This window comes from Hyperoodon ampullatus, assembly GCF_949752795.1.
Source record: "Hyperoodon ampullatus genome assembly, chromosome: 9".
Lineage (NCBI taxonomy): Eukaryota > Metazoa > Chordata > Mammalia > Artiodactyla > Ziphiidae > Hyperoodon > Hyperoodon ampullatus.
Window position 1 is genome coordinate 107,530,257 of NC_136922.1, and position 16,612 is coordinate 107,546,868.

General features: G+C 39.7%; 1 protein-coding gene across 1 annotated transcript in view; it reads left to right on the top strand.

Annotated features, from left to right (window-relative positions):
• Positions 1 to 16,612, top strand: part of UBE3C (ubiquitin protein ligase E3C) — a gene marked incomplete at its 3' end in the record, with an annotated part of 112,929 nt that overhangs the window by 39,044 nt on the left and 57,273 nt on the right. The window contains exons 7-11 of the mRNA XM_079710952.1: positions 1,979 to 2,132; positions 2,547 to 2,767; positions 3,242 to 3,396; positions 6,280 to 6,467; positions 14,003 to 14,089. Coding sequence (XP_079567078.1) covers positions 1,979 to 2,132; positions 2,547 to 2,767; positions 3,242 to 3,396; positions 6,280 to 6,467; positions 14,003 to 14,089 — 805 coding nt within the window. The remainder of the gene's footprint in view (positions 1 to 1,978; positions 2,133 to 2,546; positions 2,768 to 3,241; positions 3,397 to 6,279; positions 6,468 to 14,002; positions 14,090 to 16,612) is intronic.

The window sequence follows — 16,612 nt, forward strand, 5'->3', positions numbered from 1 at the left end:
TTGATCTTTTAAAAAGCAAATTAATGGCAATTGTAAATGGTCCACTGTATTAATTGATGTATTATTATATATATTGACTTAAGACTAAGCATTCAGGTCTTCCCTGGTGGCGCAGTGGTTGAGAATCTGCCTGCTGATGCAGGGGACACGGGTTCGAGCCCTGGTCTGGGAAGATCCCACATGCCGCGGAGCAACTAGGCCCGTGAGCCACAACTACTGAGCCTGCGCGTCTGGAGCCTGTGCTCCGCAACAAGAGAGGCCGCGATAGTGAGAGGCCCGTGCGCCGCGATGAAGAGTGGCCCCCTCTCACCACAACTAGAGAAAGCCCTCGCACAGAAACGAAGACCCAACACAGCAAAAATAAAGAAAATAAGTTACTAAACTCCTACCCCCAACATCTTCTTTAAAAAAAAAAAGACTAAGCATTCGATGAGAATTTTTACTCTTCTTGCTTTCAGAAGTGTAAAGATGATAACTGAGAAATATGCATTAGTTTTAAATTTGCCTTGAACTAAGAGATGCTTCAGAATCTTACACAGAAGGTGCTGCTTCCAGTGTCTGTGGTATAGCCATGTTTCATCTTTTTTGATAAATTACTTCCTGACATGACTAGTCTGTAATGTTTTAACATCATGTTCATTTACTAGTTCATGTTGTTATTGTGCACTGTATGTTGACTTAATGTGAAGCTTTTTAACAATTGCAGCTAAACTACTTAATGCTCTGTTCATGCTGTCAATGTACACATATTTGTGTTAATATATTAATAATACGCTACTTAAAAAATTTTTCTTGATGTATTTACATCTTTTCAGTTTTATAGCAGAAGAGCTTTCAGGCTTTATTGTTGCGCGTCACTGGTGATCAGTGTGTGTGAGGTTAGAGCTGGGGTGGTGGCAGAGTAGGTCTGGTGATGCGTTCAGCGACCAAAAGTCAGGTGCAGAGCTGGAGGGAGCAGACCAAGCAGGTGGAGAGTGTGTTCGCGTGAGCGTACAGCAACGGGTGCCTGCAGACTGCGCCCGAAGATGCTCTTACTGCCGTGCAAGAAGCGGGCACACACTTGTATAGGACTGCGTGCCCTGAGCTGTTAGTGGCGGCAGAGTTATGTTCACCGTACCCCTAGAAAGCCCATCAGCAGCTTAGAAAGGCCATGCCAGGTGTTTCTGCTTCATAGAGGTCATCTTTAAAACATGTGAATCCCTCGGTGCCCACATTGTGGACTCCAGAGGCATCCTTTCCTTTAAAATGGATTTAAGAGTCCCTGGTCCTGATTGGGAGATGAGAAGGTGAGACCAGGCCATCTTGTCCCGTCAGGAAGCAGCGATGCTCACCTGACTGCACCCTGTCAGCAGTATGATGATGGTCAGGAGTATCAGCAAGTAGAACAGCTGCAGTGGACGGAAGTCTACCCAGGGGTTAAAGTCCTAGGTTCAGGATGATATTGTTTAAAAAACCACAAAATGACTTAATTACTTGTAGGATGCTTAAGAGACAGATTTAAAAAATCACAATGTATGGGATTTACTTGGATCCTGATGCAAGCAAACTAGTTAAATAAAATTTATAACATGAGTCAATTGGAGACTTGAACACTGATAGGTATTTGTGATATTGAGGAATTATTACTAATTTATTTTAGCTGTGATGATGGTAATTTTAAGAAAGATAAAGTCCTTTGATGATATACTGAGATAATTATATCTTGGATTTGCTTCCAAATGAGTGGAGGCATAGATGACTGGCTGTAGTTGATAATTGTTGGTGCTGGGTAGTGGGTATGTGGACTTTATGCATCACTTCAAGCTACATGGGTGCCTAAAGGTTTTCTTAATAAAAACTTGAAGAAAAATTAGCTTGAAGTTGTACCTGTGGAGATTTATAAAAAGCATTTAAAAATTGACAAGTTTTTTTTTTCCCCTCCTTATAAGAAAAGGTATGAATTGATACAAATTATAAATATGTTTTTCTTTTCTTTCAGGGTATTATAGATCTCTCTATTTGTTAATTAACAGCAAGCTTCCATCAAGTATTGAATATTCTGATTTATCTCGAGTTCCTATAGCAAAAATTTTGCTAGAGAATGTTTTAAAACCATTGCACTTTACTTACAACTCCTGTCCAGAAGGTGCAAGGTGAGAATGGAATCAATTTATTGATTTTGTAATTTCACAAGATCCTATGTATCCAACAATAACTTTGACATAGGATGCTCTGTTAAATATAGCCTTGAAAGTCAAATTTTTGCTTTGTTAGTATGACTCAGTTTAAAGAAAAATGTACTTTTTCTATCTGTCCTGCACCCTAACATAAATTTATAATTCTGATGACCTGGTTATTTTCTTGCTTTCTAGTAGCTATCAAAAGTTAGCAAAAACATGGCAGAGTGTTTTTTATAGGAAAGACACAACATTAAGTTCAGGGTAATCTAGTTGATACTGAAAGCTTAACATTGATTAGGAAGATATTTTCTGACCAGTGATTTGAATCAATGATTTTGTGAACAGTGTGTTTTGGTTTTATTAAAAGCTTCCATTTTTCTTTTTAAGGCAACAGGTTTTCACAGCCTTCACGAAGGAGGTCCTGGCAGCCCCCTTCACGGAGCAGGTCTTCCACTTTGTCATTCCTGCCTTGGCCGACGTGCAGACCGTCTTCCCCTATGAGCCCTTCCTGAATGCACTGTTGTCCATAGAGTGTCCACGCTCCAAGACCGGTGGTGGAGCGCCGTGGCTCTTCTACTTTGTTTTAACTGTTGGCGAAAATTATTTGGGTATGAAATGCAAGATGTGTCTTACGCGAACTCACACAGAGGTGGTATTAGCGCATAAGAGCAGGGGGTGTGGTGGCGGGTATCCCGTTGTCGAGGTGGCCTCTGGGGTAGGGATTTCTGGAAGGGTGTATTTGCTGAAGGACTGTGGCCTGGGCAGTGTCCCTAGGGAAGGTTTCTAGGCACAATGAAAAAGTCTGCTTTAAATACATATTATAAGGCCACACAGATTAAAAAGAATTTTAGAGTTGAATGGGAGAACTCCTGGGAGTGTGGGGATGTTTTCCCCGTTTATGCTAAACTGCTATGTGCCTATGGTAGAATTTTGGTATCTTCCTGTAGTATATTTTAATGCACACATCTATATAAGTCCTGGTCAGAAATGCCTCCCTGAGTACAGGAAAAATGTTAACCTGAGTTTTCCAGTTTCTTTTTGATCCCTTTTAATTAATGGTTGTAACTGATTGTTTTATAAAGGGGCCCTCTCTGAGGAAGGACTGCTAGTGTATTTGAGAGTCCTCCAGACCCTCCTTTCTCAGTTGCCGGTTTCACCTGCCTACACAAGCTGTCAGGATTCAGCCAGTGACTCTGAAGACGAGAGTGGAGAGACAGACACGCAGACAAGTTCTCCAGTAAGCTCCCGGGTCCTGTGCGTCCGAGCCCAGCTTCATGTGACGTCGGAAGTCAAAAGCTTGTGTCCATCCTATTTCTAATTATATAAATAATACATCAAGACGGTCTTATTGTAAAGCCTTCAGCTGTAGAGATAAGGGCCCCCACCTGCACTGCCATCGTGCCCTTCCCCAGAGAGAGCCGTCCTCGTGATTGGACACGAGTTCTTCCATACCTTTTCCTTAATGTCTGTACAAGGTTATGTGGAGATTCATAGTTTTGTGTTTGGTTTTTTAATGTGAAATAGGGTCATCCTGTATATTAGTTTAATCATTACTTAGGAAACGGTTCCTTGGAGTGAAATGATTGGGTTAAAAGGTTAGGCTGCTAGTTCTCAGGAAGCGCACTTACTGTGTGTCGGGCGCTCTTCTACTTTTTCTTTTTTTAAAGAATTTTTAAAAAATAACTTTATTGGGGCCTCCCTGGTGGCGCAGTGGTTGAGAATCCGCCTGCCGATGCAGGGGATACGGGTTCGTGCCCCGGTCTGGGAGGATCCCATATGCCGCGGAGCGGCTGGGCCCGTGAGCCATGGCTGCTGAGCCTGCGCGTCCGGAGCCTGTGCTCCGCAACGGGAGAGGCCACAACAGTGAGAGGCCCGCATACCACAAAAAAAAAAAAAAAAAAAAAAAAAAAAAAAAAAAAAACTTTATTGAGATACACTTCACCATAAAATTTACCCTTTTATTTTTTAAAATATATTTTTATTTTTATCTATTTTAAAAAATATTGTGGTTTTTTTTTTGGCTGCACGGCATGTGGCATCTTAGTTCCCCAACCAGGAATTGAACCCGTGCCCCCTGCAGTGGAATTGCAGAGTCCTAACCACTGGGCTGCCAGGGACGTTCCAAAATTCACCCTTTTAGAGTAATACACAATTCATTGACTTTTCAGTATAGTAACATAACTGTGCAGCCATCACCACTATCTAATTTTAGAGCATCTTCATCACTCCACAAAGAAACCCCAAATCCATTAACAGTCAGTCCCTTTCCTCCTCCTCCTCAGCCCCTAAAAGAAAAAATAAGGTTAACTTTCTTCTTACCCTGTCTTGTGAACAGCACACAACGTCTTTTGTCAATTTGCGCAAATTTTATAGATGATAAATACTATGATTGGTTTTTAAATTCATTTTACGAACAGTGTCACATATTATCTCCCACTCTCACCGAGCGTTGTTTACTGTTCATTTTCAAGGAATAAAAAGCTTTATGTCACTTTTACACACAATTTGTCTGCCACTGACGTCTTTTTCTCTTAATTACACAATGGAAATGGCTTGAGGTGTGGCTGTACTAGGTTTTAGATATATATATTTTTTGGTTAGGAAATTTCTCTTTGGTTAATGCCGAGTCTAGTCCCAGGAGCAGCACACTTGAGAGTGACTCGTGCTGTGTGGGGTGGGAGTTGCGGGGGTCGAGTGAAAGGGCACAGAGGCTCCCTTAGCAGAGATGAAAAAGCCATAACAGGAGGACAGGGGGAAACAGATGAGTGGTTGCCAGGGCTTAGACCAGGGCAGGGTTGATTACAAAGAGACAAAACAGAGTTTTGGTGGGTGCTGGAACTCTTGCATCTGTCAAAACTCAGAACTGCACAACAAAAAGTATGAATTTTATTGTATGGTCAAAAAAAGAAGTGGGATCCTGTAGATGAAATGTAGATAAAACTTCTGTTTTTAGAAGACAGTTTGTTAATACTTAACCTTCAAGAGAATCTGTGAAATTTAAATTTTATTTGTATAGGCATACCTCATTTTATTGCACTTCTCAGATGTTCCATTTTTTACACATTGAAGGTTTTTGGCAGTTCTTTGTTGTCAGGTGATGGTTAGCATTTTTTAGCAATAAGGCATTTTTAAATTAAGGTATGTACATTGTTTTTTTTTAAAGACGTAATGCTATTGCATTATGTATTTAATAGGCTATGACAGAGTGTAAACATAACTTTCGTATGCACTGGGAAACCAAGAAATTCATGTGAATTATTTTATTTCGATGTTTGCTTTATTGTGGTCTGGAACCAAACCTGCAGTATCTCCAAGGTGTGCCTATACAAAATGCGATTTGTATCTTTAGTGAAGATATATATATATATATATATTAGATACATCTCTAATACAGTGTTTTATTTGGTAGATTGTTACAAGTTACATAAATTATATTCATCCAGGTTTCCAAACAGTACAGTCAGTGATACCCAGTGTTGTATATATAGTAATTTTTGTATACTCATATATATGTACATATATGAAAAAAGTATATATCTTTGGTTAATATCCCAAATAGGTAAACTGCATCGAGTATTAGCTCAGCTTTTAGTCAGTGAATCAGATATTCTAGAGAAGTTAAGCTGTAAAATAACAGGTTTATGTATTTCATTTGATGTTTTTTAAGTTCTTGAATATTCTGACTATTTTGCTTAAACTGTGGTATCTCAGATAATTTAAAATGAAGATTTTATCAGATGGTAATACATTTTCACACATGTAAGCTTAGTATAATGCAATCTGAAAAATATGAAATAAATTTTTCTTAAAATGTAAGGACTAAAAATATTGTCACATTAGTAAGCAAAACTGAGTGTTCACAGTTCCTGTGTTGTTATACTGGGCAAAATTGGTACCTACCATAGATAATGACTTTGGATCTCCAGAGGATTTCAACTTACTTTAACGGGTGACTTGGTAGAGATATTGATACGTTCGTTGTGATGTGGATAATTTTTAGGTAACGCCTTTCTTATATTTTCAGTTGAAGGAAAATAAGATGTTACATTATCTTTGTAGTGTTGAGCTGAGTTCTACTAGAACATGGTTAACTCAGACTAACCCATCTGGTGTGTTTTAGGAGGATGGTAGACTGTCAGTACCGTACATAACCGAGGAATGTCTGAAAAAGTTGGATACGAAACAGCAGACCAACACCCTGTTAAACCTGGTCTGGAGGGACTCAGCCAGCGAGGAGGCCTTCACGCTGATGGCGGCCATCTGCCATACACTCATGGTGCAGCACCGAGTCATGGTACCCAAGGCCAGGCAAGTCTCCTGGGCGTGGGTGCCTCAGTCCCGCGGGCTCTCCTCCCTCTGCTGGCCATCCGCTCCCTCCAGCCAGGGTCCTGGAAAATGAAAGTTTGTTTGTTCTTCTTTTCTAAAGCAGCTAATACTGTTTAAGTCCTTTCCCCGGCCTTTGACATGTTAGCCAATCCAGGAGGCTCCTCTGGTGTGCTGTCTGGGGTGAGGGGAGCGTAGTCCTGGCCACCCCTTTAGAAAGTCTGACTCGTGCCTGGATGGTAGAGCCAACATGTGACGTGTCTCTCCAGGCCTTTTCATAGCACTCTTCGTCAGAGTGCCCTTGACAGTTCACTTTGGTACCTGAAAAACTTCTGTTCTTCAAAACTTTGAAATGAACTTTTGAGAGGGACAAGAAACATAGGAATTTAAATGTGGCTGATGAAGGTGACAGTAACCTTAAACTATTGATATCTTTTCCCTCTATTTTGAGTGATAGCTGAGCAGTTTCCTAGAATTTAACAGAACAATGCTCAGAGGAGCGCAGTGAGACCGAGTGTAGTGGTTCCACTAGGAACTGAGGGGCCACCCTCTGTGAGGCGCGTGGGTGCCTGAGTCCTGTGTGACCAGACAGAGTCCCCTCTGTTTGTAAAATGCTATCCCGTAACATGAAAAGAGCTGTTTCTTTTGCTAGGAAAGCGTTCTTTGAAATGAGCTGTATGCAGGGAACTCATCACCTGCAGCTGCCTTGTAAACACTAGTGCGGCCAACTAATTAGGTGCTGTCCTAGCTCACTGGTGTTTATTAGTGTCGGACGCAGCAAGATGCCAGGGAAACTGCGAGCCGGGATTAGGTGATTAGCTCTCTGTGGGCTAATTGCGTCAGAGCAGGATGTGAGATCTGAGGATCTTGCAGCTGAACTAGGCCCCTTGCTTTTATTGGAGCACAAAGTCCATTGCTTTGGGTAGTAATGACTGGGTTTGATGCATCGCTGCCCTGGTCTGGGGTTTACCGGTGAACCGCTTCCAGAAGGTGTTTAATGGTAAAGGAGCTTTATATGCAGCCTTGATTTTATGAGTACAGCACCTATTTCCTCTAAGAAAGCACTCCAGGAATTTTATTTATGGCCTAAATATATTAGGTTTTGAGTATTCAGAATGTTTTTCATAGCTCATAAAAGAGCAAACAGGCTTATTTTAACTGTTGTAGATTTTAACTACTTGCAACTTTTTTTTAAGGTATTTAAAAGATGATTAGTAAATTCCTAGGCTGATGACGCACTCTCAGCTCTTCCCAGGCTCATATTAGTCCCTCTTATTTTCAGGGCTGGGATTTGAGGTTTTAATTTCTGTTTAACATTGATTGTCAGGATGTATAAAGGAATTTGGAGGCCCTTCCTACACTGATAATGGAAAGATTTCTAAGATATTTTTAAGTAAAAAAAAGGAAGATGTAGAGCAATGAGTAACTGTCTTTTGTGTCTGAAAGGTGGAAAAAGTAAGAATGTGTATTTGCATTTGCATCAAGAAACTTGGAAGCGTTCACAAGAAATTCATAGAAGCGATTTCTCACACGTCTGGTTCTGCTGGGGAGGCTGAGGGAGGAGGAGAGGGTGGACCTTGAACCATGTACTTTTTAATATGGTTTGAGCTTTGGATTATGTGAATTATTTTAATTTTTAAAAGTTAAGTAATGGACTGCCATCTCCTTTTATGAAAGAAAATTTGTAAATCTTACCATTGAACTTGGAAATCTGAATAAATTTTTGGATTTAAAATTCATATTCACTAATTTTAAATATGAATAAATATTAACTGGTTGTATTGTGGGAGGGGAGAAAAAGGCAGGCACTGTCCCAGTATCTAGAGAACTAAGCCTAGAAAGTGGGATACTTAAGTAGACCCTTGAGGACAGCCCGTCGGCAGGCGCCCAGCTTTACCCCTCGCTGACTCGGAATCCGGCTTAGCGGGCAGGGCTCCGGTGTTGTGTTGGGCGGATCTGTGCTGTTGGGAAGTGTTGTCTGTGCTGGACGAGGGCCTCGCTCGCTGCCCGCTGCCGCCCGGTCCCCTGGGGGCCTCCTGCTGCTGCCAGTGACCCTGCGCCTGTCTGCCTCTCCTCGTCCTCGTCCCTCTTCTTGAAGCCCCTTTGCTTAAGCCACTGGATTCTCGAGAATTTCCCTGTCGGCGCAGACTTCTCCTTCTCAGTGCTTTCTGTAGGTTCTTCTTTGTCTCTGTTACAGTGTTTCCTAAACCTTAGACTTCTCTTCCTGTTCAGTTCCTTAGTTCCTTTCTGCTCGGTGGATTCTCTGGGTGATCTGGACCACACAGGCGGCTTCACCTGCTTTCCGGAGCTCCAGACTTCCGTTCAGCCACTTACTAGCAGGGGCCGTCCTCACGCTCCCTTCCTGCTGCCTGAGATAGAACTCAGCATCTTCCCCCTAAACCTGGGGGTCACGCTGGGGCTGCAGTGTCCTGTAGGGCCGCCACTAGTGAAACGTGGCCACTTCACTTTAAATTAATTAAAATTACATAAAAGTACAAACGCAGTTCTTCAGTCACACCAGCCACATTTCAAGTGCCCAGTAGTCATGTGTGGCCCGTGGCTGCCACATTGGATAGCACAGTGTAGACCAGTTCCACTATCACAGAAAGTTCTGGTGGACAGCGTTGCCTGAGAGTTTAGGCGCTCTCTGTAGTTCCCTGTGTGCATTGTCTCCATGGTATGTGAGTGCTGCGTACTTTGTGTTGTGTTGCCAGACTGAATTGTCAGACATACAACCCACATTATTTCATCCTCTTGCTTGAACGTCTAGCAGTGAATCCCTTTGGCTCAGGACAACACTCGCGTCTCTTTGCCTGGTGCAGTGCAGTGCCCTCTCCTATTCCAGTGTCTGGTTACCCCTCTGGCTCCGTTTCTAGCCATAAAATTAGGGCTTTTTGCCCCAGCCACGCTTCATTACTTTCATTTTCTTGCTATTTTTTATGCCTCCAGGGTATTTCATGCCTCTCTCCTTTTGCCTGTGGTAGTGTCTGTCCAAAATGCCTCTGCCCTCCTCCTTGTCTTTTCTTGGCTGAATTGTCTCTTAGAGTCATGCAAAGGTTATCATCTTTCAGAAACCCTTTATATCCTGAGATTTCGCCTGTAATTACAGCTTCTAGTGAAATTTTCATTTTATGGTAGGTACTCCCTTAAAAGTTGATTTTAAGGAGTTTGGGTTTATACTTAAGGCGGGTGGAGGAGCGTATTCTCTGGGGCTTGGCTTTTTTGTTTCATTAACATCTAGAGACTTGGAAATGGAATTTTAAAGGTAGTGTTTTAAGGATCAGAAAGGTTGGTGTTACAGTTTTCCTCTAGTTCCCTTGTTCATACCTCATTATAAGCCATCAGAATCAGTTTTATTGTATCAGGTGCTTGCTTTTTCTACCAAAAATTAATAGAATGAGCCAGCTTAATTGTGTCTTGTGTTATTAATCATTGTGATTTGAACAATTGTGTGCCCTGGGAGCGTATAGCTGTTTCCTCATCTGTTTTCTAAGCACTATTAAGTAAATGTGATAATGGGTACCCCCTTACCTCTTGATTTGTAAGTTCATATCTTTAATAATTTGAGATAGAATGATTGTGCAAATGACTTCAGCGGAGAAAAATGCAAATTTGTGTTACATGGGTATTCCAGGAGTACTATATACTGTTCATGTTTTTGTGAACAAATTTTTATAGTATTTTAGAAAAAATACTGAGAATGTACCTACAGAGAAACAATTATTATTATTTTTGCCTATGGTTTCATGCTTGCTTTTATTATCAATGATATTTTTGGTATAAACAATAGATTGAAGCAGCTATTGATTATTGTTATAATTTGCATTCTTACGAAGGTCAGATAAAATTTGTGAGCTGTTTGACATTTCAACACAATGATTTTATTATTGCCTATCTTGAAATCACATATAGATTATAAATGAATTGGCAATAGTTATTGTTAGAGGCATCAAATTAATAAAGTAGGCCTGCTTTAGTCAAATTTAGGAATATAAATTGTAGTGAGTTTTGAAACTTCTAAGAATTTTCTAAACGTTTGAGGATGACAATTCACAGGAAATACGAGTGAACTTGGAAAAAGCATACACAAAGGCATTTAAAATTTTTTTAAAGTTTTCTTGAAAGAAATAAAAGGGAAGGGAATATCAAGGAAGGCATCTAAGGTAATGAATGCTGCTTTCTCCCATTTTAATTTAAACTAATATGAGGGAAGGTACATTTTTTGAATCGGTTCATCTTAAAATTAAAGAAGATTAATTATCAGGGGAAAGGGAACTGTCTGTTTACCCTGGTCATGGTTTCAGCACTGGGATGTTAGTTTAACACAGCTGTATGTCTGAAGCTTATCTTCCGCTCTTAGTTCCTAGTTTGTGAAGAAAATATGTTTTAGGTTGCTTCAAGCTGAAATACATCTTAAAATTTTTATTATCAGTAAGGTAATTTGGAGCTTATTTTTAGTCTTGCATTATTCACAGGTGAAATTTATATGTGTTTTTTAATATTGCTTTTGCCAAAAAAGTGACACTTTCAGCAGGAAAGCACAAAGTATCACATTTGCACTTGTGTGTGGCAAGAGCAGAGTGGTCTTTGGGTGGGTGACTTGTCATATTTCTCTTACCTGTGACACCTTTACATCCAGAGGAAGTCTCTGAGAATGCCTTGCTGTCATGACCTTCACTGCCTGTGTGTGAGCGGGAGTCTTCCACTGTGTTCTCTTTAATCACTTGAATAGTCCTTTACCAATTAACTCATAGGGTTGTCTCAGCTAAATAAAGCTTAATGGGTAATTTTTAATATATCCCAATATATGTAAAGAATACTTCACTTCCTTACCTTTTAGCAGTAAAGTCCCAAACAACCTTTATTAATTTATAAAAAAGGTTTAATAATTTGTTTTATTATTGCCTATTGAGTGATTAATTTAGGAACTGTAGTTGTTTCAAAATTAACTTGAAAAAAATTAACTTGAAATATAACTTTTGAAATGTGTAGCCATTAAAATGATGTTTCACAAATATGTATATGTATTCATGTGGAAAGATGTTAGTTACAATTGTAGGTGAAAAACTGTGTTGTAAGAGAATGTATTGGGAGAACCCATTTTTGTTGACATCTGTCCACCGTGTCTGGATGATTTATTCCAGGGTATTAACTGATTACTTTGGGGAAGATGGGATGAAATGTTGCTAAAGATCTTTTCCCTTGTGTTGCTGTTGTTTAGAAAAAAGAGCAAAGGAAGCACCTACTTACAGCACGTTGTTCCTCAGACCTCTGAGGTGCCAAGTGTTAGTATTTATATTTAACACACATTTAAGAAATCCTGTCAGTAAAATTATACTAGATAGTACACTCTTTTAAAAGACCTTAATTTCTTGATTAAAGAGAAAGAAGGCAAGCAGATATTACCTTCTAGAATTCCTTCATGTTGACAGTTCCTGTTTTTTATAGCTTTGTTTTTATTCTGTTTTCCATGGTTTATTTAATTGATCTCCTATGATTTATTGTGTTCTTACCATTTTTTGTTATTCCAATAATTTTTGTTTTAATGTCTCAACCTAATGAATTAGTATAGTGTTGTTATCATTTATTAAGTATGTACTTGTGACAAGCATAACTCACTTTTGTAGAATCATCATATTTTTAAGCTGGAAAAGACCTTAGAATTGATATAGCACAGTCCCCTCGTTTTCTCATAGAAACAGGTTGCTTTTGGTCTACATGACACTTGAAGAGTGGTTGGGTTAAGTGATCTAATAGATTCTTTCTAGCCTAAGATTCATGATTCTAGGTAAATTTCACATATTCTTTTATGCTTCCACTATTTTTTAAATGATTATGCTTTTAATGCCATTTGAACATCTCAAAATGCACCACACTAAAATTGGATTGGATTTTTAAAAACCAGTACTCCATAATCCCTGTTGTAGACTCAGAAATTGCTGATGCTGAAGAATGTATCTGGTGTTTTTGATTGAATGCAGGAAAATAAGCAATTAAATTTGAGACTTTTATATTGAAGAGTGACTTATTTATCTAAACCCTATTCCTTTCTCTTTCACTATGGGCATTTAAATTAATACACTTTTTGCAAAATTTAGTCTATTAAAATATTTTGTATTATACTCAGTACAGTTAACAGTAACTGTGGTAATTAACTCCATAGAGAATTGTGGATACACACTGCATAGTGCTTTTATTTAGTCAGATCGTCCAGTTACTGTTAATGGCCATTTCTCAGGAAGGGACCTGGGGGTGGTCTCAGGAGACCCCACGGCTGGTGGTCGCACTGTTGAGGAGATAGAGGAGCTCTCTTCTAGCTCCTCAGGAGCCTGGGGGCTGCTACTTGCTCCGTCATAAGCTGACTTGACAACTTTGGGGGTCAGACACCGTCTCAAAGGTCTTTGCCCTGAAAATCCAGTGATCCAGTGTTAATTTCAGCATCCCATAAAAAGTAGATAGGACTGGATGATATATGGGTATTAAAAATACGGAATTCTGTTCTCAGAATACTTTCATCTTCAAGTTTTCATTCCAGGGTCATTCCTTGTGCATTCTCTAATACCACAGTGAAAGCTTTTGTGTTCTTTAGTTCTGCTTGCTAACCAGCTTTGTCTTTGCTCTTCTACCTTCTTGTTCTTCTGAGATGGTTCTAAAGTAAGATCACATCCCTTTCTTAAAACCGTATTTTCCTACCATCCTAAACCATTTTTACTGTGATTTAGTCTCATAAGTTTGAAATTTGATTTTTGACTCCTGCCCTTCTAAAATTATACTAGATAGTACCCTCTTTTAAAAAGAGTGTAAAGATGTTTTATGCAGGTTTTTTCTCCTGATTATAACTTTGTGACTGAAAATTATATCCTATTACAAAAATGCAGTATACTAAGTAAAGATAATTTAAAGTTAAACTGTTTACCCACAAAGTTCCTTAGCCTTTTTAATCAGATTGATATTATACAGGAGGGGTTTTTAAAGCCTTTAAAATATATTTTTAGATTTAAATTAGTTTTGAGATGTTAACATTAAAAAACACATTTTTATGTGTTTGTTTTAAAGGGGGGATGTTAAAATCAGTTAAATATTAAAATATTTTTTAAATTATTAAATATAAATATTATAAAATATTTTTAAAATTTTAGTGTGTATTGGTAGTAATAATATTAATAATACATAATAGTGTGATGTAGTGATATGTTACGATACGTACTCAGAGGGGCAGCAAAGTCAACTTGTGCTTTCAGACGGCCCGTCCGGTTCTCTTTGGGGTTGGTCTCATAGGCACAGCTCAGGGCCAGCTTCGCTCCGTAACAGTAGACAGTGGCTCTCACAGTTGGGGTGCACGGACTAGTTCTCATTTGTACTCCTTAAGCAGCCTGCTGTAGGAAGGAAGTGATTTGTGGTGTTAATACAGATGTTTTCTAAATTGTACATTATCTTCAGTTTATAGCTTTCTTCTTTTTGAAGAAGTATATTGAATGAATATTTGCTAACTCTTTCTTATTTCCCCTGTTTCTTTTTAGGCTTCTCTACAGTTTAGCCTTCAATGCCAGGTTTCTGAGACACCTTTGGTTTCTCATATCTTCTATGACAACACGGATGATCACAGGGTATGTGTTTTACAGACTTAGAAATTGAACTTAAGGACATGAAAAGTGGCGATCTAATAAAAAGCACTGTAAGAAGGTATTTTTAAGTACTACTTATACTTAGATTGTTCCATATTAGAAGAAAAATTCTAGATGGTCTCAATTGTACAAAGTGAAGAAATTAATGCCTAACTTTACAGTTGTTTATCTGTGTATATTATTAAGAGTATGGCTTTATCTGAGGGTAAATTTGTTTTAAAAATCCTATTCAGGACTTCCCTGATGGCCCAGTGGTAAAGACTCCTCTGCAGGTGGTATGGGTTCAGTCCCTGGTTGGGAGCTAAGATCCCTCATGCCATGTGGCACAGCCAAAAAAACAAAACTAGTCATGTTTTAAAAATCAGAAACTTGAAATTTCTTTGCTTCATATGTCCTTTCTCTGCTTTTGATAGTGAAAATATAGATTTGAAGCAAACTTACCACCATTACAAACATTAAAACATATAAAGTATTGTAGAAATTGGTTTCTAAACCTTTTTGTAGAAATAATTTGATTTTTTATGTGAATCGTGTAACTTGAAAGCTAGAATCTTTAATATACATATTTATTGAATGCGTAATATGTAGAGAATTTAATATTCAGAAATCCTTCACGGTAAATGGACGGAGGCCATTACCATGATGAATTTCTCCTCTGTCTGGGGTCTGAGCCAATTCTTCTGTACTGTAGTGTGAAAAGAAGTGTGTAACTCAGTTCACTGGAGACTCAGCTTCTAAAGTGCACTTGCACGCGGTGGAGATCACAGCCAGCACTGTATTGCCTGCAGCCGCGAGCCAGCCTGTCCTGGGAAGGAAAGCACTTCTTTGTTTTAGGGCAAGCCTTCGGAAAGAAGAGGGTTTCCGTTTTTATATATATATATATATATATAAAATATTATTTATTTATTTTATTTTGGCTGCGTTGGGTCTTTGTTGCTGTGCGCGGGCTTTCTCTAGTTGTGGCGAGCGGGGGCTACTCTTCGTTGCGGTGCGCGGGCTTCTCGTTGCGGTGGCTTCTCTTGTTGCGGAGCACGGGCTCTAGGCACGTGGGCTCAGTAGTTGTGGCGCACGGGCTTAGTTGCTCCGCGGCATGTGGGATCTTCCTGGACCAGGGCTCGAACCCGTGTACCCTGCATCGGCAGGCGGATTCTTAACCACTGCGCCAGCAGGGAAGTCCTTTCCTTTTTCAAAGGAATTTTATATTCTTTTGAGACAAGAAATAGAAAGCCTTACTGGTGGGTGAGTTTGGGGTGTCCAGCATTTCACTGTGCATCCACCTGCAGTCTCCCTTGGTCTGTGACATGGTACAAGTGTGGCGCTCTTTGGGTCTCAAGCTTGTCACTGTGGTGTGTGGAGGACGAGATGGTCCCGTTTTCAGCCCCTTCAGGTGAGTCCCAGCCAGCCCTGTGCCAAAGGAGCCCAGGTCCAGTCCTCTTTCCACTGCTAGAGGAAGGGCAGGGTACTTGTAGCGTAACTTTGAGTTACTTTCATGTTTTTTTCATGTAATTTTAATGCATCTTACATGACTGAAGGGAGTTTTGAATGACAGCACTGGAGCTGATGAAACGCAGAAGGGTGGAGCTATGTCTCTCGTCTCAACAGTGAGCAGCCGCAGTAGAAATGAGAGAGAGATAACTGAAGGTCTAGAAAATATCTTTATATCCTGTGATTTTCAAATTAAGATGTAAGGTTTCTAGGTGTGTGTGTGTGTGTGTGTGTGTGTGTGTGTGTGTGTGTATTTCAAAGACTTATGATTATGCCTGCCTTGGCATTCATGAATGACAGGTTTGTTTAGGGCAAAAGAAGATTGGGGATCATTGGAACCGGAAATTATCATTGATCTCCAAGTGTCTCAGCTTAGCAACAGAGGTCCCGTCCTGGCTCTGCCTGATGATTGCCTATTTGTTTATGGCATTTGTCTCCTGGTGAGGAGATGGAGTCATGGTGTGTGAAAGAAAAATGAGATAGTATTGATTATATTAAATTATTAATATTATAAGTTAGTAAAGTTATACAAATTTTTAAAAACTCATTATTTCTTAAAAGCTCATTTGAGAATGAATTTCTTTGTAATTTAATTTATTAAAATAAACTCCCTCAAGAAACTTATAGTGTATTAACACATTCCTAATGTGTATCTCATCATATTTATTATTGGAATAAAATTAAGATGAAATGCCTGATTTTCCTGAAAATGGCATTAAGTGTAACTTGAAAATATCAGTGGTTTCATAGCGGGACTTACGCAGCTGGGACTCCTGAGCTTCAGGGAGCATAAGGCTCATGAGAGGAGCGTGTCAAAGCGTAGACTTCTTGGCCCCGGCCCTGAGGCTTGGGTTCGGGGCCTGGGTTAGAAGCCCGGATCTGTGGCCTCACGGGCTCCTCGGTGATGGGGATGCAGGTGAAGCTGAAGGGGCGTATGGGCAGCTGGTTTCTGTTTTCTGATAGGCCTCTCTTTACCATAACCTAACCTGAGGGTGTTTTGCCCTGTCACGGACGGGCCTG